The following is a 23237-nucleotide window of genomic DNA, read 5'->3' as shown; positions in this document are numbered from 1 at the left end:
TTACATATTCAATGCGTAAATCCACGTACACGCCCCTAGCGGCCAGCGTAAATATGCACATAAGATACGACGGCGTAGGAGACTTGCGTCGGTCGTATCTTGGCCAAATTTAAGCGTATCTGGTTTCCAGAATACGCTTTAAAAAAAAAGATGGCGTGCATTCGGACTTACGACGACCTATCTACTGATACGCTGCCGTAAGTCTTTCTGAATCCGGCTAATAGTGTCTGCAAAATAGATTTACGCCATTTTTTATTTTATACATTTTTTTTTTTATTTACTAGTAATGGCTTTTTTTTGTGGGCCTACAACATTATGGCAGACAGATTGGAGACCTAACTTACTTTTGACACCTTTTTTTGGGGACCAGTGATACTAATACAGTGATCGGTGCTACAAAAATATACACTGTGACTATACTATACTGGGTAGGGGTTATCAGTGTTCCTGGTTATCAGGAACACAAGATCACTCCATTCATCTCTAACAGAAGGCTGGTCTGCCTTGTTTACATCGGCAGACCACTGTTCTATCTCTGTGGAGAGCCATCACAGCCTTTGCTGGCTATTGCACAAAATGGCCTACAGGTATTTTATGGCAGTGCCTCTTCTGAGACTAGACTCCGGTTCCGCCCCTGTCACATGGGGCAGTGAAAGAGTCCCTAGAGTAAGAGACCTGTGTAAACTCTGACTAGTATTGACTTTAAAATTGACAAATAACATTTTCGAATAAGGTATGACTAAACACTAGTTCCAGTGCGAAACGCGTCAGCAGCCAGGTTTTATTTTTATTTTGCTGTGACTTGTAGTGCTGTCCTTCTTTTAATTAAAGCTACAATTTGTTCAGAGTGCGGCTGTCCAGAGACAATTTTTGTTCCTGCCTTGCTGAGTGCATTGCCTGCACCTGAGTTATCTGCAACGGTGGATCCTCATCTGGGTTCCCACTTGGAGCGGCTACTCCCTTTCCCCTTAACATCTTTGAATAGAATGGCAAGAGGGTAACCAAGGTCAGAATTGCAGGCATTAATGAGACCTTGTGCATGTTCTATTTAAGGGGAATATACACCTTTTTAAATTTTGTATGAGCCAGTCCTCCTTAATAAGTTGTACCTGTTTTATCTGAAGCAATTTGTCCTGTACAGCCTTGTAAAAGGCTGATACTTTAATCCTGGGCCCTACACTTTTTTTATGGTACAGGACACTGATATATAGATGGACTATACACATTTTGTACTAGCTATATGTAAAATTACTTATAATTTTACTGATTACGTGGATGGGTTTAGGCCCACCTCTCCTTAAAAATCTATTCAACTGGGGCACAGACAGAAACAATACATGTTTTTAGTAGTGTTACTGTACATGTATTTATTTCATTTGTTACTATTTAGTTCCAAAAACCTGTTAATATTAATTATTATTATTTTCATACACTGTTCCACTGAAAATGTACTCAAATATGTCACTATTACAGATTGGAACCAAAGGAACCATCAAACCTTTCTCAAACTTCAATGCAGCAGAAGATGTGGAGAAGTTGCGGAAAGCCATGAAAGGGATAGGTGAGTGGCTGGCTACAGTAACTTTTTTTTTTTTTTGTCTCAGAACATGTTGGGAAATTATATACACATAATATAAAAAAAAAAAAATCATGAAAGGCCTGTACTGTACACTGAGACTTCTAAAGGTGGCTGGATGTTCTGGCATGATCTGATTGTGATTTGTTTTATGCAATGCATAGCAAGGAGGGGTGGCACGCACACCAATGGTAGTTGCTGCCAGTGATGGCTTTGGAAGCACTTTTCTAAACTAATGATTACCTGTCCACCCACTTTAAATGCCATTATTAGTTAGTGGATAACTGCTTACTCCTTAGGCATAAGATCATCTAATTTTGATCCTGCTAAAAATGTCTCATACTGGTGACTTCCATGCCTCTGCATGGATGGTTGGGTGAGTTTGCTTTGAACTAGGGTTGTCCCGATACCGATATCGGGCCCGATACCAAGCATTTTACAGTCAGCGGTGATCAGTGCATGGGGAAGTTAAGAGCACCGATCACAGATATATAAATTTAAAAGTAATTTCTCCGCTTCTCTCTTCACCCGCCCCCCCCCCCCCCCCCCCCCCCCCGTGACTTGGTCTCAAAAAAGTGGTATCGGGACAACCCTACTTTGAACCTTAAAAATTAATTAAATAACGTTTTCAGTTTCAGTCCCCCTTTAATAATGCAGATGAAAATCAATTAAGGAGTGCAGGAACCTAAAATATCCAATTAAAATCATATTTTATCAGACTACAGTAAAATTTTGATCTGGTTGTTTGCTGGGGGTCACTGCAATTTCTATATCCTTCCCGTTTTTCTTCTTGGATAACTTGGAATGTTTAATGCAAAGGAGAGCAATACATGTTGAGCTGCTGTTGGTCAAAGGATCCGTGATTTAGACTGTGGGTATGTATGGAATTTTCACAGAACATTGAGCATATAAAAATCCACTGAAACGGCACAATTCCTTCTATTGTTCTTTAGACTCTCTAGATAAACTTTTACTTTCTCACAACCCTAAAAGGCTATATTGTGGTTGTGTTAATAGAGAACACGGCTCTGAATGGAATTGCAATGCTCAGGGGTTGGTAAAAGGTAACTGACCATTATGTAAGGGAAAGTGCACTTTGCATGGGACATTTCCTCAGAGCCTAGTGAATAAGGTGAAGCTCAGCAGACTTCAGTCGTCCAATCATGTGCAAGCCAAAATGCTGTGTGGTGTGTGGGTATTTTTTTTTTATATTTCCTTGCATGTAATTGCATATTCGTTGCTAAATGAAATTTCACCACATTCACTATGTGCTGCAAAGTGAGCAGCCTTTAGTAAATCGACCCCTCTTTGTCTATGAAAGCTGCCTTTTTTCACTTTTACCAATGCTCAGATACCATCATGTACTATGTAAACCCTTGTATTATCATGTACATCATTGGATATTAGTATCTTGGCATTAAAGCGGTTGTATAGTCCCATATATTTTTTTATTTTTTTGCTACCTGTAAGGCAAAAGGCATAATGAGCTAGTATGCACCTTAGAACGAGGCGTCAGTAAATTACCTGGTCCACGCCGAGGTAGCTGACATGTTGCCTCAGCGTGTCTTCCGGGTATCGCGGCTCCAACGCCGTGAGTGGCTGGAGCCGCAATGTCTCGCTCCCACACATGCGCGTGGGAGACTTCTTTCCGGCAAGGTCCGGCGTCTGCCGAGCCCTCAGCCAAGAATCCCCTGTGCAGTCAGCGGCTCATTTCAAGGGGAATATCTCCTAAACCATTAAGGTTTAGGAGATATATATATATTTTTTTTACCTACAGGTAAGCCTTATTATAGGCTTACCTGTAGGTAAAAGTTCCAAAAATTACTATACAACTGCTTTAAGGAACCACACTTAATTAGTAGGTCTGGGCAAGAATGAAAATGTGTTCTAGGGAGTCAAAAACACCTCTAAAGTAAGCCAGGTGTAATCATAAACCAAAACAGGACTAGCTAGGAGTTATTAGTAGAATTCCTGCTTAACTGCATAAATGGCAAGACAAAAATGGAATTTAACATTAGACAGGACAAGGGTAAAAGAGTTGGCAGCAGAAGGTACGATCGTAAGAACAGCCACCAATGTATTGCAAATTCTACAATGGGCAACTACATTGTATGTATTTATTTGCAGGAGTTTCAGAGAAAGTATACACTCCCCAGAAATTCAGGTTCTGTAACGGGCAAATTAGATGCCAACTTAAAATACAAGGTTCTACCTTTTTATGTAGGAAGAACATTTGCTGGGCCTGTACCAGATGGGTTCAGTATTAACATCCTTTGTATGCAGTTAGTAGGAGCTAATGTCAGATTACTTCATTGTGAACCCAATTTAACACAGGCTCCACCCCCATTACCAGTAGATACATTTCGTCCGTACATTCATTGGAATTTATTCAGCTAGGGAACCTTTGTAACTGATGTAGCAGCCTGGTACTTTCTAGCCGGCCCTGCTTTAAATTTAGAGGGTAGTCTGAAAGTTAGTTGACTCAGACTGTATGATTTTTCACTAAATTTGGGCCTCTGTTCCAGCCATGGCTGTACTGTGAGTGACCACTATTGTTGTCAGGGGTGCTGTTACCATCCCAGACCAAGGGTGGCAGCAGTCAGGTCAAGGTGTTTTGGGTGTTTCCTTTCGGCAGCCAATCAGGGGGAGTTGATCGTCCCGCTGTGCATGCTGGGGAGGAGTACTTAAAGGACAGACGTCATTAGTCGGGGGTCGTCGTCAATCCTGGGTCTGTCGTCCCACCACCCCTCCGTGTGTAGCCCTCATGGCCGGGGGTGCGCGTTCAAGTGTTCCTGGCTCCGGGACCTATGATCTATTAAGTAGGCCCGGTAGTCAGACTGGGTCTACACTTGCAGAGTGGTCCTGTGCTGTCCGTCCTGAGGGAGGAAGCCACTCGATGAAGAACCTGTCTTGGAGAGTACCGTGCAAGAGGCTGGTATCTCAGGAGAGGCCTTGAACTTCATCGAAGGATGCACCGTTACTGAAAGGCTGAATGATGGTCGCCTGTCAGTTCTAATTTAACAAGAAGTTATTCAGGAGAGATCTGGGTGCTTAATCCTGTGCTGAGAGGATTTTGGACCGAATATACCTCCGTCTTTGGGAAGGTCTGTGGCAGAGACTTTACCAAGTTTCCGTGTGACATCCTGGCTGCTAGGTTAGTGGAAGAGGCCTATCCAGGTGCACAATACCCGCTCTGGGTAGAGTGGCAATGAAAGCTGCGTTGCTGGAAGCAGGAGTGTTTCCGAACAGAAGTTATACACCTGAACCTATTGCCTATTACCCTTCTTTTACCAAGTTCTGAAAATAAAGTAAAGAAAAAGAAGTCTAAAGTGTGGACATTGAACTTTTTCTCAGCTCTCCTCTGATACCCTAGATGGCGAGGAAGTAGAGGTAACATGCCACCCAAACAAACCAGCAGCACCTCCGGGGGTAGTGCTACACCGATATGCATCATTAACTGTCTTCTACTTATGTTCTTCTCTGTCCTCTCTTTAGGTACTAATGAAGATAACGTCATTGATGTGATTGCAAACAGAACCCTTGCACAGCGTCAGGAAATTAAAACTGCTTACAAGGCCTCTGTAGGAAAGGTAAGACTGCATTTTGGGGCTTTGACTATTGAATAATATAGAACTCTAAAGCTTAGAGAGCCAATGGTATATTTTGAGCAACATTAAAGTGTTACTAAACTCACAACAGTATAATCAGTCTGTATATGCAGTAAAGTATAAGACTACCTTTTACACTTAAAAGAAATGGCCAAAAAGCAGGGGTCGTCTTATACGCCGGGTCAGCTGCTCGGATGCCTGCTGGATGTGCGGTAATACTGTATGTAGCTTCTGCTACATACAGTATATACTGCTTGGTCAATCCCGGTGAGCGATGAATACAGAGCCTGCTCGGATTGGAGTAACAACCTCGGCCAATCCGAGCAGGCTACATACAGTAGCCTGCTCGGATTGGCTTTGAGAGTCAGAGAGGCGTGGGCTGATGATGCTACAGTCTCTGCCAATTGGCACAAACAACAATGGGTGAAAGACTCTTAGAAGTTATAGCAGACAGGTGGCTGGAGTTGACATTGGCATATTCTAACAGTATGTGTGCCAACATTATAAATCGGTCACTATTTCCAATATGGCATATACAGGGTTCTTAGAGTCTGTGTGTCTTAGGGGGACATGGACCTGAATCCAAAATAACACCACTTCAAGGGTCCCGAAGCATACAGCTCACAAATGGTACTATTCTCCCATATGCCAGGGCCCATGATCGGTATGCTAGAGGCTAGCATTCAGTCCCCTCCAAAAGCCTCTGTCCCGGCTAGTTCTGTCACAGGGACCAATATAATTTATACAGCGATCAGTGCTAAAAAAGGGATTGATTACTGTGTAAATGACACTGGCAGGCAAGGGGTTAAACACTAAGGGATGATGAAGGGGTTAAGTGTGTCCTAGGGAGTGATTTAACTGTGGGGGGGTGGGCTACAAGTGACACAACCGTGATCACTGCTCCCGATTACAGGGAACAGTAGATCACTGTCCTATTACTAAGCAGAACAGGTAAATGCCTTGTTTACATAGGCATCTCCCAGTTCTGCCTCTCCGTGACATGATCGCGGGCCGCCGGCGAACATCACGTTTGCGGGGCCCGCGGGCTAGGTCATGGAGAGAGCGTCGGGCTCGCACATGCCCCCCACGTGACTTCTTAAAGGGGACGTACAGGTACGCCCATTTGCCCACCGCTGCCATTGTGCCGATGTATATCGGCATGCAGCATTCGGCAAGTGGTTAAAGGGTTTGTAAACCCTCATGTATGTTGTGCAGTTCGTCTTTGCACAGAGTGGCCCCCGATCCTCCTTCTGGGGTTCCTCAGCTGCGCTGGTTGCTCCTCCCCGCATCGAGTGTCCACGTTGGAGAAGCGCTTTCCTTGGTGGACACCTGTGCAGATGCTCTTCCGTGTCCGTTCACACAGAATTCAGGACTCGGCCCCGCCCCCCCAGTGCTGCGTCATTGAATTTGATTGATAGCATCGCAGCCATTGGCTCCCACTGCTATCAATCTATTCAATCAGGACATGAGACACCAGGTAGAGCTGATGTGCTCATTCCTGGCTGGAGAAGGATCGGGGTCAGGTAAGTAAAATGGGGGCTCGGGGGGGCTGCAGCACCACAGAAGGTTTTTCACCTTAATGCATTAAGGTGAAAAACCCATGAGGGTTTACAACCCCTTTAACACTAGGCATATTTAAAACGCACAAATTATTGCCACCCTGCAGCCTTTAAAGCGAAACTTCTGTCATTTTTTTCATCTTTCCATCTATTCACCACTTAAGACCCGGACCAAAATGCAGCTAAAGGACCTTGCCCCTTTTTGCGATTCGGCACTGCGTCACTTCAACTGACAATTGCGCGGTTGTGCGATGTGGCTCCCAAACAAAATTGGCGTCCTTTTTTTCCCACAAATAGAGCTTTCTTTTGGTGGTATTTGATCACCTCTGCGGTTTTTATTTTTTGTGCTATAAACAAAAATAGAGCGACAATTTTGAAAAAAATTCTATACTTTTTGCTATAACAAATATCCCCCAAAAATATATAAAAAAAAAAAAGTTTCCCTCAGTTTAGGCCGATACGTATTCTTCTACCTATTTTTGGTAAAAAAAATTGCAATAAGCGTTTATCGTTTGGTTTGCGCAAAATTTATAGCGTTTACAAAATAAAGGATAGTTTTATTGCATTTTTATTAATTATTTTTATGTTACTACTAATGGCGGCGATCAGCGATTTATTTATTTATTTTATTTTTTTTCGTGACTGCGACATTATGACGGACACTTCGGACAATTTTGACACATTTTTGGGACCATTGTCATTTTCACAGCAAAAAATGCATTTAAAATGCATTGTTTACTGTGAAAATGACGGTTGCAGTTTGGGAGGTAACCACTAGGGGGCGCTGTTGGGGTTATGTGTTCCCTGAAGTGTGTTTACAACTGTAGGGGGGTGTGGCTGTAGGAGTGACATCATCGATTGTATCCCCCTATAAAAAGGATGACACGATCGATGCAGCCGCCACAGTGAAGAACGGGGAAGCAGTGTTTTACACGTGGCTCTCCCCGTTCTTCAGCTACGGGGACCGATCGCGGGACTCCAGCGACGATCGGGTCCGCGGGACCCACGGCTGGGTACATGTAGAGGACGTACATGTGCCCAGCCGTGCCATTCTGCCGACGTATATGTGCAGGAGGCGGTCCTTAAGTGGTTAAATCTTCTGCTATTGTTTTTTTTTTTTTTTTACAAATTCTTTATTTTTCATTTTTCAACATATCACATTTCCTCAAACCCAGGTTCGTATCACATCAAACATTATAGACAGCTTCATACTCTACATTCTTATGTTTGTCCTTTTCCTTATTTAGGTTTCATCTATTTTTATCTGCCGCTCTCCCTCTGCACCTCTTCTACCCATATGCTTTTTCTCCTTTTCCTCTTTTCCTCCCTTTTCTTTCATCTTTGACGTGATCTTCCCCCGTTTAAGGCACTAATACCCCATCTTCTCCCCCTCCCCCCCCTACCTCCGAGTCTATTACCCGGCACAAAAAAAAGAAAAAAAAAAGAAGGCCTGAAGCTCTACCTCCTCCTCCTAGTGGACTCTCCTCCTCACCCCCATCCCTCCCCCCCTCCCCCCGCGCTCTATATCTGACATATGGTGCCCATATTTCCTCCACCCTCTCCTCCCCCTCCCTCAAAGATGCCGTGAGGGTCTCCATGCTTTGCATTTCAGTAATTTTGGCTATCCATTGTGATTTGCTTGGAGAACATGTGCTCTTCCAAAGAACCGGGATACACGATCTGGCTGTGACCACTAAATGTCTCACTAGGGATCTTTTACATTTTTCTATTGACATGGGTAAATCTAATAGCAGATATGTCGCCGGTTCATCCCCTAATAATATCTCAGTTATTTCTTCTATCACTTCAGATACCATTTTCCAGAAGTCTTTGACTCCTTCACAGTTCCAAAAAATATGTAGCAGAGTTCCCTCTTCTTTCTGACATCGCCAGCAAATATTTGACACTTGGGGAAAGATCTGATTTAAGACCTCCGGTGTTCTGTACCACCTGCTCAGGATCTTATATCCTCCTTCTTGGAATTTAGATGCTATTGATGCTTTATGATTAAATTGAAAGATTTTTTTCTTCTGAGTTTCCGTGAATGTTACCTCTAGGTCTCTTTCCCATCTCTGAATAAAACCTATTACTCGTGGCGCTTTTATTTCATTTACCATTGAATAGAACAGGGAGAGTGAATGTCTTACTGGTTCTCTCTTAAGACACATTTTCTCAAATTCCGTCAGTATTTCTCTCACCCTGATTTGTCCTCGAATAGTTCGGAGAAATCCCCCTAACTGTCTTCTCCTATAAAGGTCTAAATGTTCGGCCAATTCTCTTTCTATTTCTTCATTAGACATTACCCGATTCTCTCTCTGAAAGTGTATCAGTCTAGTTTGACCTCTATTTTTTAAATTCCCGAAGCCTGGATCATTCAGGCCAGGGGTAAACACTGGGTTCCCTAGAATTGGTGTCATCGGGTTAACTTCCGTTTCGTCCTCTAGGTTTTTGAGTATTTTTTTAACAGTACTAATTGTCGTCCCTATCGTTGGGTGTCTCTTGACTGTCTGTGGTATGACCGATTTAGAGAGCCATAATAGCCCCTCCAGTGGGATATCCGTCATTTCTTGTTCTAAGAGGATCCAAGGTTTGATCTTTGGCGCAACGCACCAGTCAAGTACTCTCGACAGGTGAACTGCCTCATAATAGGCTAGAGGATCTGGAAATCACTACTCCCCCCTTTTCCTTTGGCAGTGTTAAGATATCTCTTCTCACTCTTGCCGGTTTCCCTGCCCATATGAATCCTGCAAACTTCGCTCTGATTCCTTTAAGGAATCCCTGCGGTATCCTTGTTGGGAGTGTCTGTAGTACGTACAATAACCTCGGCATTGCATTCATCTTTAGGATGTTAATCCTCCCGAACCAAGTAAACACCTCCTTGTCCCATTTCTGTAAGTCTTTTTTCAATTGTCTTACCAACGGGGCTAAATTTAACTCTAGTATTCTGCTTAGTTTCTTCGGAATTTTAGTCCCCAGGTATCCTACATGTGAGTTCGTCCATCTAAATGAGAAGCAGCTCGCTAATTGTTGTTGTTGTGTATTATTCATCTCTACCCCCATTGCCTCTGATTTGTCATAGTTTACTCTAAAGTTTGAGATTTTTCCATACTTATCTATCTCCGCAAGCAGTGGGGGCAGAGATAGCACCGGTTCTGTCACAAAAAACATTAAATCATCGGCAAATGCCGCGAGCTTCTGCTCTCCCCCCTTTACTTTTATTCCTCTAATATCTGTGCTTAGCCTTATTGTTCTTAAAAAAGGTTCTAGTGTTAAAACAAAGATCAATGGCGATAGAGGACACCCTTGTCGTGTCCCATTGCATATATCGAAGGGTTCTGACATAATGCCATTTATCTTTATTTTCGCTTTTGGTCTGGAATATAAGCTCATAATCCATCTTTGCATTCCCTCCCGCAGTCCTATATGTTGAATAGTAGATTTTAAAAACTTCCAATCAACCCTATCGAATGCTTTTTCAGCGTCCGTAGATACTAATACTAAGGGCTTTTTATGTGACTGCGAGAGGTGGATCGCATTTATCACTCGTTGCGTATTTTCCCTACCTTCTCTTCCTGGCGTGAAGCCTACTTGGTCCTGATGTATCAGGCTAGGCGTGTGTGGTAATATTCTGTTTGCTAAAATTTTTGCGAAGATCTTCAAATCAACGTTCAGTAAAGATATTGGGCGATAATTTGCACATTGCGCTGGGTCTTTCCCCTCTTTCTGTATAACCGCTATGTGTGCCATAAGAGTTTCTTCTGGCATCTCCTGTCCTTCTCGTATCGAGTTGAAAGCACCTAAGAATCTCGGCAGCAACTTTTCTGCATAGGTCTTATAATAAAGAAGGGTAAATCCGTCTGGGCCAGGTGCTTTACCTGGTTTTAACTGCTTAAGCGTGTTTCTAACTTCTTCTGCTGTTATCCGGCCTTCTAGGCTTCTCCCTATATCCTCTGATAGCTTCGGCATTCCTGACTTCTCTATGTATTCTTTTATTTTTCCCTCCCTCTCCCCCATTTTCGCCATCCTCTGCTCCCCATCTAGTTGGTACAAACTCACATAATAGTTTCTAAATATTTCAGCAATTTCTTGTGGGGATTTCGTTATTTTGTCCCCCGTTGTTTTGATACCCTCTATATGGTTTTGGGCTCTTACTTCTCCTAAAGCTCTCGCTAGCATCTTACTTGGTTTGTTGCCAAATTCATAAAACGCTTGTTTACACCTTCTTAATGATGCTTTCGCTTTATCCGTTAATAGTAGGTTCAATTCCTCTCGTGCCTTCCTCAGCTCTTCCTCTACCTGTATTGCCAATGATCTTTTATGTGCTTTTTCTAGTCTACGGATTTCTCCCATCAAAGCATCCATCTGTGCTCCTATCTTTCGTTTCCTATGTGTTCCCAGAGATATCAGTATTCCTCTGATATAACACTTATGTGTTTCCCAAATGCACATTGGGGTCACTTCTCCGTCCTCGTTATTGTAAAAGAAGGTCTCCATTTCCTGTTTTATCTTTTCCTCATACTCTGGGTCCCTTATAAGGGACTCATTGATTTTCCAGTGCCACTCACGTGCTACAGCTTCCCCCCATTTCAATGTACATTTTATGGGTGCGTGGTCAGATATTGAAAAAGACCCAATAGTAACTTCGTCTATTCCCTGTAAATAATTTTGTGATACAAATATATAATCTATTCTGGAATAGGTTCTATATTTCGCTGAAAAAAAAGTGTAATCTCTCTCATGTGGGTGGGTGGTCCTCCAGCAGTCTACTACCTGTGTTTCTTGTAGGAGTCTATTTGCTTTGCTTAGTTTGCTATATGCTAGATGTGAGGTTCCCCTTGATGTGTCTAAAATAGGATCTAGAGCAATATTTAAGTCTCCTGCCATTATTGCAATACCTTCTGTAATCTGTTGTACCCTGTTTGTGTATTTCTCCAATGCTGCTATTTGACCGTCATTGGGCAAGTACACATTTACCAGGGTCACCTTCTGCTCATTTATGTATCCTTTCACAATAAGGAGGCGTCCTTCCTCTTCCTTTATTACGCTTAACTCTTTCCATAAAATCGTTTTTGAGAGCATAATTGATACTCCCTTTGTCTTTGTTGACGATGAGGAACTGTGATGCACCTTTGGGAATCTGTGGTTCTCTAGCTTTGGAATTTTATTTTTTTTTAAATGAGTCTCTTGGAGAAATACTATTTGTGCCTTTGATCTCCATAGTTCTGCCATTAATTTTGATCGTTTCTCCGGTTTATTTAGCCCTTTCACATTATAGGTCATTACCGTAATTTTTGACATTTTGAAATTTTGCCTAGGTTATCCCCCACAGCTCTTCTTGGGAGGGGAAAGGGATCGGGGGGATAAAACAATAAGATGACAGGGGGCTCCACCCCCCGGCCAAAAAGAATGCGCGAGAGGAAGCGAGCGAGGAAGGGGGGGAAAAAAGGAGAGCCCGGGAAGAGAAAAAAAAAAAAAAAAAGTTAGACCTGATCTGGTTAATCCCCTGGGATCTCAGACCCGGAAAAAGGAGAAAAAAAAAAAAAAAATTCCTACACCCTCCACCTAGCGTCTCCGACTTCCCTCCACACGGAGGAGAGGCGCTCTAATGGGGGTCGGTGTATGAGCATCAAGGAGAATCGTGCCTTCACGTAGGTCCGGGTACCCCTCGTCTATTTGGTCTCCCTCCCCTCCCCTCCAGAGAAGGAGAGAAACAGAGACCAAGAGAGGAGAGGAGCAAGAAAGGGGGAGAGGGAAAGAAAAAGGGAAAAAATCCTCTCCCCCCCCCCCCCCCGTCCACTCCCCCCTCCCCGCCCCCCGCCTCCCTCCCCCCACCTCCTAAACAGCTACCGGCCGTTTTCATATCTGGGCCTTTTCATCCCTCTTCAATAACATCGGTATCCACATATTTACAGTATTATACATACATATCACATACATATCATTCTGTATATACATAACGTTCCTGTCATCCCTCCTCCCACTTCTTTCTCTCTTATCTCTTTTCCCTGCCTTAGCCCGGCAATCTTGCACTCTTAATACTTTTACATTATTCCCTAGCTCCACAGATTCCCTATCTTAATATTTTGGGTTGCTTGTTTGTTCTTCCCCTCCACCCCTCCCCCCCTTCCTCCCCTCATCCCATCTCCCACTAACCAATCCCCTACCACCCCCCTCCCCAAATCCTTCCCTTCCTACCCCCCCCTTCCCCGTGTCACTTCTTTAAGTTCGTCCTCTATTGACTGTGTTATCCCCATCCTCTGGTGTGTCTAGATGTACTAGACATTAGTGTCAAAATCATCCATAAATCAAGTGCTCTTGTTTTACCCCTGTGAGCAATTCCTTCCTTATTACACTGCATCTCTACTCTTCCCATTCCCTTACTTATTCGTGTCTCACTCTTACCCATCCTTGTTCCCACTTGATACTTAAACCCCTTATAATGTTTATCATACTTCATTTAGTGAAATGGTGTCCACCTCTTAACCATCGAACCCTTACCAACCCAATATCATACAATACAATATCGTACCCACAGAAAACAAAATTCCCCTCTAACCCAACACCAACCCTTCTCCCTATTCCCCTTCCCCCCCCCCCTACCCCCTCCCATCTCAACCCCAAATTCCCTCCCACCCCTATGGTGGACGGGGAAGCCGATCATATCCTATATTGTTTTCTGGATTCCCATTCTGGCCTCTAATCTTCTATAATCATGAACATACCCAAAATACATATACACCAAATCCCACTACACCGGCAGTAAAACACCAATAACCAGCCAGCGTTTGGATATGGCCTAAAAAGGGCCTTCAAAAAAACATAGGGAGAGAGATGTTCTCAGGATACCCCCAAAAACCAAAAAGGAAAAAAAAAACAGGCACTAGAATTCCTCGTTGTTTCTGTGCTTAACCCCTATCTGTGTTATACTGCACACTTTACTCGAACTTTTCCAAAATCCAAAATATTTTCCCAGCCCTAAAAAAAAAAAAAAGAGGGCTATAAAAAAGAAGGGGGTGTAAATTATTGTCAGAAACCCCCCTTAACTGGGGGCAAGTAATTAGCTTCCTCTCCCTTTCTTCCAATTTTTGAGGGATGACTCTCCATGGTATCAATGTCTATATTACTGTGGACCTTTGCTGTCTATATCCTCCCTCTATTTATCTGATACTGTGTCTGGTAAGTCCAACCAATTCGGTACTTCTATAGGCGTTGCTTCCAGAAATCCAAAGAGAGCGGGGAGCTGAGAGGGATCTCTTAGATTGAAATTTCTTCCTGCCCTTTTTATATTTACAGCCAGCGGGTATCCCCATCTATATTTAGCTTCTAGACTGCGTATATATTCAAGTAGCGGTCTCAGCAAACGTCGTCTTGCTTTTGTTTGCCAACACAAATCTGGAAATAGCTGTATACTTGCCCCCTCCCATATCACAGTTCCTTCTTTCCATACCTCCCTCAGAATATCCTCCTTTATTCTAAAGAAATGTATTCGGCATAACACATCTCGAGGACTGCTTTGATCCGGGTTTCTTATTGTAGGGACCTTATGCACTCTATCCAGCTCTATTAGGGACTCTGGATTTTTTTTTAAGTATTTTGTTGAAAATAGATACGACAGCTTCTCTTAGCGCAGCGCCCTCACAACTTTCCGGTATACCTCTAATGCGTACATTATTTCTTCTGCTTCTATTGTCCGCCTCTTCAGCTTTTAATTGCAGTCTAACCAGCTGCTGTTGCTGTCTACAAACTTTTTCTTCCAGGACTTCTAATCTATAGTCACCTGTAGCTTGCTGGTTCTCTAATACAGCTATTTTTTGTTCCCCATCTGACACTCTTATCCGGACCTCATCCATCTCTTCTTTCAGTGTACATGTCAAGGCCGTTAACATTTTCTGAATGTCCTCTTTGGTCGGAAGGGCCTGGATAAGCCTGCTTAATTGTCTAATGTCAGGAGGCTGCTCTTGTACAGGTGTGTTCGCTGTGTCCCCTCTATTCTGTGGGTCAGGCTGTGTGTCCTCTCCTGCTGAGTGTATTTTTTCTTTTACCCTTGACATTTCACCTACTATGGCCATTTTCACACTTTTAATTTCTAGTGTGGGTGGCGCAGTCAGTGTCTCTGTATGCGTTGCGATATAAGCCCCCGATAAATTCCGTATATCTGGCGTTAATGGTAATGGTAATGGTGACTTTACCTCTGTAGATGGGTACAGAATACCTCTGGTCAGCTCTTCCACTACCCACTCCACCTCGGGGGCTGCTACCGTGCTTCTCGTCCGGTTTTGATCCTCCTGTGCCGTCAGGATCTTTGCAGCCGGTCCTACTGCCGTGGTATCCTCCGGTACTGCTGTCTGCCGTTTTCCTTCTGCCTCTGCTGTGACCGCTGCATATGGTTTCAATATTACGGCAGCGGCTTGCAAAGAGCTTTCTGACAGGGATTCCCTCCTCAACGCGGCACTTCCACTGGCGTCCTTCTGCTGTGCACTGCCCCTTTGTACCGTCATATATCGGGTAATGTACGAGTGGCCGGGCGTGTGCACTCCTCCTGAGCTACCGCTCTTCTTTCCCCGCCGCGACATCAGCTGTTCAGAGCAGCATACTAGGCGCCACTCTCCCTAACCTGACGAGAGGGGCGAAGGGAGAGGGGGGTTTCAAAACAGCCGCTCTCCTGTCGAGGCGCACCACGGACCGGATCTGCTATTGTTTTAACTTTGAATAGTAAAACTTTTTTTATTTTTTTATTTGCTGCCAGTAAATACCTAATACAGCCCACTTCCTGTTTCTTGTCTGGGGAAAAATGCCTAGGCTTATGACATCATACACAGCTCTCCCACTAGTGAGAGGTTGCCAGGAGGTGTCTCTGTGTAAATCCAGGAAGTGAACAGACCGCAGCTTCAGCTGCCCACAGTTAAAATGATTGTAGCCAGACAGTGGACGGAGATTTCTGTATTTTTTATATATACTGTGATTCTGTACTTGCCAAATATGCTGCAAAGTGGTTGGAGGGAAGCGTCAAAATGGCAAATATGTTTTTATTACAGATTATGTGAGCACGCTGCAGTTCCAATTTAATGAATCCCTAAATGTAGGCAGTGTAAATACCGGATATTGCCCACTTTTCATCCCTGTATAGCAAGGCTGGAGTTTGAAAGGGAGAAGCAGCACAAGGAGCCTATCAGTTCATGTACAGACGAGTGACAGATGAGCTCATTACTGTGCTGCTTCAGTTTTTCACTGTCAAGTCCCAGGGGATGGGTTTGGGAAGAGGAAGACCCAGAAGAAGTGGGTTGAATGATGCTGGCATTCAGAGGACATCTAGTGGCATATAAAAAAAATACTGCAAGGGAAAATCTTTGCATTGAAGCTCAATATTGCAGCCAAAGCTGATTTTTGTTGTTTTTATTTTTAATGGGCTGCTTATTTTTTATCTTGTTCTGCTTTAACCACTTGACACCGCCCCATAGCCAAAGCACGGCTACAGGGCGGTTGCTTAACTCTGGGAGGCCGTTACTTAATGGCCTTTCAGAATCGCGCGCCCCCTGGGGGCGCGCACGCGGGAGTGTCCGTGACCGCGGGGCCAGAGGACACGGCGGATCACGGTAAATCGCCGCTGATAGCAGCGGTTTACCACGTGATCGCTCCGTCCAATGACGGAGCAATCACTTGTAAACAAACCGGCGTCATGTGATGACGCTAGGGTGACCACCTGTCCCGGATTGCCCGGGACAGTCCCGCATTTTGCAGGTCTGTCCCGGGCACATTCATTCCAGGACAATAAAGTGTCCCGGAATGAAACTGACACAGCCACCCCCCAGGCCAATCTGATGCCCCCAAAAAAGGCAGCCACGTCGCCGCTTTACTCACTGACAGTACTTGTCCTGCAATGCCTGGGGGAGCCCAATTCCGCCCCCTGCTTGTGATTGGAGAAATCATAAATCCCGCCTCTTGTGTCCAATCGCTGTGATTCTTTACAGCAGGAGCTGATTTTTGGGAAGGGGGGGGGGGGTGTCCCTGAATGGTAGTTTGGAAATATGGTCACCCTAGATGACGCCGGTTCCTCCCTCCCCTCTCTGTACCGATCGGTACAGTGTGAGAGGAGAGGGGGAGAGAGCGGAGGCAGCAGCAGTGCTGTGGGCTGGATCTGTGACAATTGCAGTCACAGATCCAGCCATCCATCCCTGCTCCGCCATCCCTGCCCAATACTCTGCCCATACAGTGCAATACACAATACTCTGCCCAATACTCTGCAATATCCCGCAATACTCTGCAATATCCTGCAATACTCTGCAATACGCCCCCCCCCCACCCCTGCTTCTACCGACTCAACGCTACGATCGAAGCCAGGATTGTTTTTTTTTTTATTGTTTTTCATTTCAGGCTTCCCACCCTAGAGGTGAGATGTGGGGTCTTGTTGACCCCACATCTCACTGTAAAGAGAACCTTTCATGCCATATTCCTATTACAAGGGATGTTTACATTCCTCGTAATAGGAATAAAAGTGATCAAAATGTTTTATTTTTTGCGGAAAAACGTTTCAAACTAAAATGAACAATAAAATGTGTGTGTGTGTGTGTGTGTATGTGTATATATATATATATGTATATATATATATATATATATATATATATATATATATATATATATATATATATATATATATATATATATATATATATATATATATATATATATATTTTTTAAAGCACCCCTGTCCCCGTGTGCTCGCATGCAGAAACAAACGCATACGCAAGTCCCGCCCACATATGAAAACGGTGTTCAAACCACACATGTGAGGTATCTCTGCAAATGTTAGAGCGAGAGCAATAATTTGGGCCCTAGACCTTCTCTGTAACTAAAAACATATAACCAATAAAAATATTTAAAGAGTCGCCTATGGGGTTTTTAAGTAGCGAAGTTTGGCGCCATTGCACGAGTGTGTGCAATTTTGAAGGGTGACATGTTGGGTATCTATTTACTTGGCGTAACTTCATCTTTCACATTATGCAAAAACATTGGGCTAACTTTACTGATTTTTTTTTTTTTTAATTGCTGTGCAAATACAGTGCGAGATAAAAAGTTGCAATGACCACCATTGTATTCTCTAAGGCCTTTGCTAAAAAAAACATATATAATGTTTTGGGGTTCCATGTAATTTTCTAGCAAATAAATGATGATTTTTACATGTAGGAGAGAAATGTCAGAATTGGCCTGGGTGCTCCAGAACGCCTGAAGGTGCTCCCTGCATGTTGGGCATCTGTATGTGGCCACGCTGTGTAAAAGTCTCACACATGTGGTATCGCCATACTCGGGAGGAATACCAGAATGTGTTTTGGGTTGTAATTTGTGCTATGCATTTGCTGTGTGTGAGTTATAACCTGCTAATATGAACATTTTGTGAAAAAAAAAGAAAAGAAAAAAATCTTGATTTTGCAAAGAATTGTGGGGAAAAAATTACAACTTCAAAAAACTCACAATGCCTCTTTCTAAATACCTTGGAATGTCTTCTTTCCAAAAAGGGGTCATTTGGGAGGTATTTGTACTTTTCTGGCATGTTAGGGTCTCAAGAAATGAGATGGGCTGTCAGTACTTCAGGTGTGATTCATTTTCAGATATTGACACCATAGCTTGTGGACTCTATAACGTTCACAGAGACCAAATAATTTGCACCAATTTGTACTTATTTTTACCAAAGATATGTAGCAGTATAAATTTTTCTTATAGCGCAAAAAATAAAAAACCCAACCGTGATTAAATGCCACCAAAAGAAAGCTCTATTTGTGTGGGGAAAAAAAGGACACTCATTTGGGTACAATGTTGTATGACTGAGTAATTGTCATGCAAAATGTAAGAGCACCGAAACCTGAAAATTGGTCTGGTTATTAAGGGGGTTTAAGTGTCCAGTTGTCAAGTGGTTAAGTAAATCTTGTCATGCAAGTGAAAAACTTGGCATAACCTCAAAAGCATGAAAACAATCCTTTTCATTGGCAAAACGTATCAATGTTTCAGTACTTTGCTAATGTGCTTTGTATAAAGATTCCATGGCGTTCTTTCAAAGTGATTTCTATCCCACTGAGATTTCACTGTTGCTGACATAAAAAAAAGTTTACTCTTCTTTAAAGCAGAGGTCCACCCTAAAAAACATTTTAAAGCTAAAAATGTATTTGAAATCATTAGAAAAACAGAAAAAAAGGGAGCATTTAGGAAGATGTTCTGTTATGTAATGCAAAAGGACATTATTAAAAAGGCCATGATGGTCTCTGCCATTGTGGGACTCATAACAGGGGCTGATGTCATCAGCAAGCCACCTGTCCTGTGCCCCCTGCCATAATGTGTTTATTGTAAGTAGGTCTGCTATTGTCTGAAGGAGTTCTGTGTTTATACTTGATAATGTGTATTATGTCTTCTGAGCTAGAAGACGGCAAGTAGGACCTGAAAGGTCAGACCTCTGAGTCACCTAGGCTGGTTAAATGACTAGTTAATTAGCTCATGTTAATTTATGTTTCTGGTTACAGTTTGTATTCTTAGGGTAATATCAGGGGGGACCTTCTTCTCAAGTGTATAAAAGCCTGTATTCTTGTTTAAATGCAGGGCTTAAGTCCTGCAGGAACGCGTGGGAACGGAGTTCCTGCACTTTTTTCACAGCAGGAACTCGGTTCCTTTTGCAGGACTAGAGCAGCCGAGCCAATCCTTCACTAAGCGGCGATGCCCAGCTCGATTTACTGTCGGGCAGGCGAACCTTGGTGATCCTTTGTTACTGGCCGCTTCCTGTATATGGATTCATCGGGTAGTGTGCGGGTATTCCGTCACTTCCTCGATGCCGCAATGTCTCCTGGGAGCTTTTGTCATTGTTCCCAGGAGACATTGCGGAGGTCTGCTGCGAATTAAACACGGGATTTAGAAAGAACTTGCTTAAAGTTCTTTCTAAATCCCGTGATAACTCGCGGCAGACCTCCGCAATGTCTCCTGGGAACAATGACAAAAGCTCCCAGGAGACATTGTGGGATCGAGGAAGTGATGGAATACCCGCACACTACCCGATGAATCCATATACAGGAAGCGGCCAGTAACATAAGGGATTACTAAGGTACAGTGGATCGAAAAATAAAATAAAACATGCAGTTTAGTAATTATGCATATGAGCGTATCTTTTTTTTTTTTTTTTTGGTGGGGGAGTGGATCTTGGGTGGGAGTTCCCACACTTTTTCCCCAGGACTTGACCCCTGTTTAGATGGTTCCAGCTTTGCAGCCAAACGAGTCCTGCCTAGTCCTTGGTTGTAATATGCGGCTATAATATTTATATTCAAACTGGAGGAAGTGGTATATGACGGAACGGAGTGTGGAACATTCCGTTACAGTTGGAATTAATTTGGTGATGTCACTAGTGCTGCTGTCACGGAACCATGAACCAGACGTACAACAAGAGATAAGTGAAAATAAGAAGGCTTTATTGAAAATCAAGCTGTAAAGCAAAAGTCCAAACGGATGGTTAAACAGAGTCTTGCGAAGCCAGAGGTCAGGAACCAGAAGGGTAGTCGGACGAAGCCAGGATCAGGAACCAGCAGGGAAGTCAGACGAAGCCAGGATCAGGAACCAGCAGGGAAGTCAGACGAAGCCAGGATCGGAACCAGAAGCAGCAGCAGTCTTAGAAGCATGTGAACACAGGAGGACCAAGCAAGGAACTGAAGCCACAGACCTCCTAATATATGAGCCAGGCATCCAGCTCCTCCCAGTGGGAAGGAGGAGCCGCAGGGTGGGAGGCTACAAGAGTCCCAGAAACCAAGATGGCCGCCAGCACATGTCAAACGAAGGAGACAGGAGAGAGGTAAGACCATGACAGTACCTCCCCCTCAAGGGCCCCTCCTCCGCGGTGCAAAAAACGGTTTCTGAGGGAAACGTGCGTGGAAGGCTCGGAGCAAGGCAGGAGCATGGACATCTGCGGAGGGAACCCAGGAACGCTCCTCTGGACCGTAACCACGCCAGTGGACCAAAAACTGCACCCGACCGCGGACCAGGCGTGAGTCCAGGATATTGCTCACCTCATACTCCTCATGATTGCCCACTTGGACCGGACGAGGCCGAGGAACCGAGGAAGTGAAGCGATTGCACACCAGTGGCTTCAACAGGGAGACATGAAACACGTTGGAGATCCGCATGCCAGGAGGAAGCGCAAGGGCATAGGCTACCGGGTTTACCCTGCGAAGCACTCGGAAGGGACCAACAAAGCGAGGAGCCAGCTTGGGAGTGGGCACTCGAAGGTTGAGGTTGCGAGTGGACAACCATACACGGTCTCCGACCTGGTAGGAAGGAGCAGGAGCTCGTCTGCGATCAGCCTGGAGTTTCTGGCGCTGCGCAGAGACCTCAAGGGACTTCTGGATCTGTACCCAAGAGGCGCGTAGGACGGAAAGGTGATCCTCCACAGCCGGAATATCCTGGGGAGAGAATGCCTCCGGTAACACGGCAGGCTGGAACCCATAATTGGCCATGAAGGGAGACGTCCCAGAGGAAGAGTTCACCGCCGTGTTCCTGGCAAACTCAGCCCAAGGCAGGAGGTCAACCCAATTGTCCTGGTGATCGGAGACATAGCAACGAAGGAATTGCTCCAAGGCCTGATTGGATCGTTCTGCGGCCCCATTGGACTGAGGGTGGTAGGCCGAGGAGAAGGAGAGATGAATCCCCAACTGGGAGCAAAAGGCGCGCCAGAACCTGGACACAAACTGACTCCCCCGATCCGACACTATCTCCTTGGGCAAACCGTGCAACCGGAAGACCTCCCAGGCAAAAATTGTGGCCAATTCTTGTGCAGAGGGTAACTTCTTGAGAGGAACACAGTGGCACATTTTGGAAAACCGATCCACAATCATGAGAATGACCGTATGGCCTCGGGATGCAGGGAGGTCCACAATGAAATCCATCCCCAGGTGTGACCATGGGCGCTCCCCGGTGGCTATGGGTTGCAGCAGGCCCAACGGAAGGTGCCGAGGGGACTTACTCTGGGCACAAACGGAGCATGCCGCTACATATGCGGCGATGTCGGAGCGTAGGGAAGGCCACCAGAACAGACGTGAAACAGCCCAGGACAGCTGATTCTTACCAGGATGCCCCGCGGTCTTGGAGTTATGGTAGGTTCGCAACAACCGAGTGCGCAACTCCTCAGGCACAAAACATCTGCCGTTGGGTCTCCCAGAGGGAGCACCAGATTGAGCCGCCAAAATCTGCTCACCAAGGGGAGAGGTCAGACTGGTGCGAATGGCGGCCAGGATCTGATTCGGAGGTATGACCGAAGTCGGTATAGATTCCTCCCTGGACAGCTCGGAGTACTGCCGTGATAAGGCATCCGCCCTGATGTTCTTGGAACCGGGTAGGTAGGAGACCACGTAATTAAAACGTGACAAGAACAGAGCCCATCTGGCCTGACGTGGTGTCAATCTCTTGGCCTCAGAAAGGTAGGTCAGATTCTTGTGGTCCGTCAGGATGAGAACCGGAACCACGGAGCCCTCGAGCAAGTGCCTCCACTCTTTGAGAGCCTGTACTATGGCCAATAACTCCCTGTCACCAATCTGATAGTTGCACTCCGCGGGTGACAGTTTCCGGGAGTAAAACCCACAAGGAAGCAGCGGACCCTCTGGTGTTCTACGCTGAGACAGAAGGGCGCCTACTCCCGTCTCAGATGCGTCCACCTCGAGGACAAAGGGCAACCCAGGGTTGGGATGAGACAGAATCGGGGCCGACACAAAGGCGGATTTTAGGGCCTCAAAAGCCCGGATGGCCTCGAGCGGCCAGACCTGGGAATTACTGCCCTTCCTGGTCAGATCCGTGAGAGGTTTGGCCAGCATGGAGAAGTCCCTGATGAACTTCCGATAATAATTGGCGAAGCCCAAAAAGCGCTGCAAGGAACGAAGACCACTGGGCTGAGGCCACTGTAAGACAGCCGAAACCTTCTCAGGGTCCATGGAGAACCCCTCAGCGGAAATGATGTAACCTAAGAAGGTTACCTGGGATCGGTGAAATTCGCATTTCTCAAGCTTACCGAACAGCCTGTTCTCTCGTAACCGTTGCAACACTCGCTTGACATCCAGAATGTGGGCCTCCATGGATTCAGAGTATACCAAGATGTCATCCAAATAGACCACCACACACTGCTGCAACAGGTCACGGAAAACATCGTTGATGAATTCCTGAAAGACTGCGGGCGCATTGCACAACCCAAAAGGCATAACCAACGATTCATAATGACCGGTCCTGGTGTTAAACGCGGTCTTCCATTCATCGCCCGCCTTGATCCTTACCAGGTTATATGCCGCCCTCAAGTCGAGTTTGGTAAAGACCGTGGCCCCCTTAAGGCGATCGAACAGCTCGGAAATCAAGGGTATCGGGTAAGCGTTCTTGATCGTGATGCGATTAAGGCCCCTGTAATCGATGCAAGGCCTCAACTCACCGCCCTTCTTTTTCACAAAGAAAAATCCAGCCCCTGCCGGGGACGAGGATTTGCGAATGTGACCA

General features: G+C 44.9%; 1 protein-coding gene across 4 annotated transcripts in view; it reads left to right on the top strand.

Annotated features, from left to right (window-relative positions):
- Positions 1 to 23237, top strand: part of ANXA4 (annexin A4) — a 112358-nt gene that overhangs the window by 45217 nt on the left and 43904 nt on the right. For all 4 annotated transcript variants that reach the window (XM_040345884.1, XM_040345881.1, XM_040345883.1 and 1 more), the window contains 2 exons: positions 1474 to 1561; positions 5072 to 5166. In XM_040345884.1, coding sequence (XP_040201818.1) covers positions 1474 to 1561; positions 5072 to 5166 — 183 coding nt within the window. The remainder of the gene's footprint in view (positions 1 to 1473; positions 1562 to 5071; positions 5167 to 23237) is intronic.

Source organism: Rana temporaria, chromosome 3 (assembly GCF_905171775.1).
Source record: "Rana temporaria chromosome 3, aRanTem1.1, whole genome shotgun sequence".
NCBI lineage: Eukaryota > Metazoa > Chordata > Amphibia > Anura > Ranidae > Rana > Rana temporaria.
The sequence above is the reverse complement of the archived record's forward strand: the minus strand, read 5'-3'. Positions and strand labels throughout refer to the sequence as shown.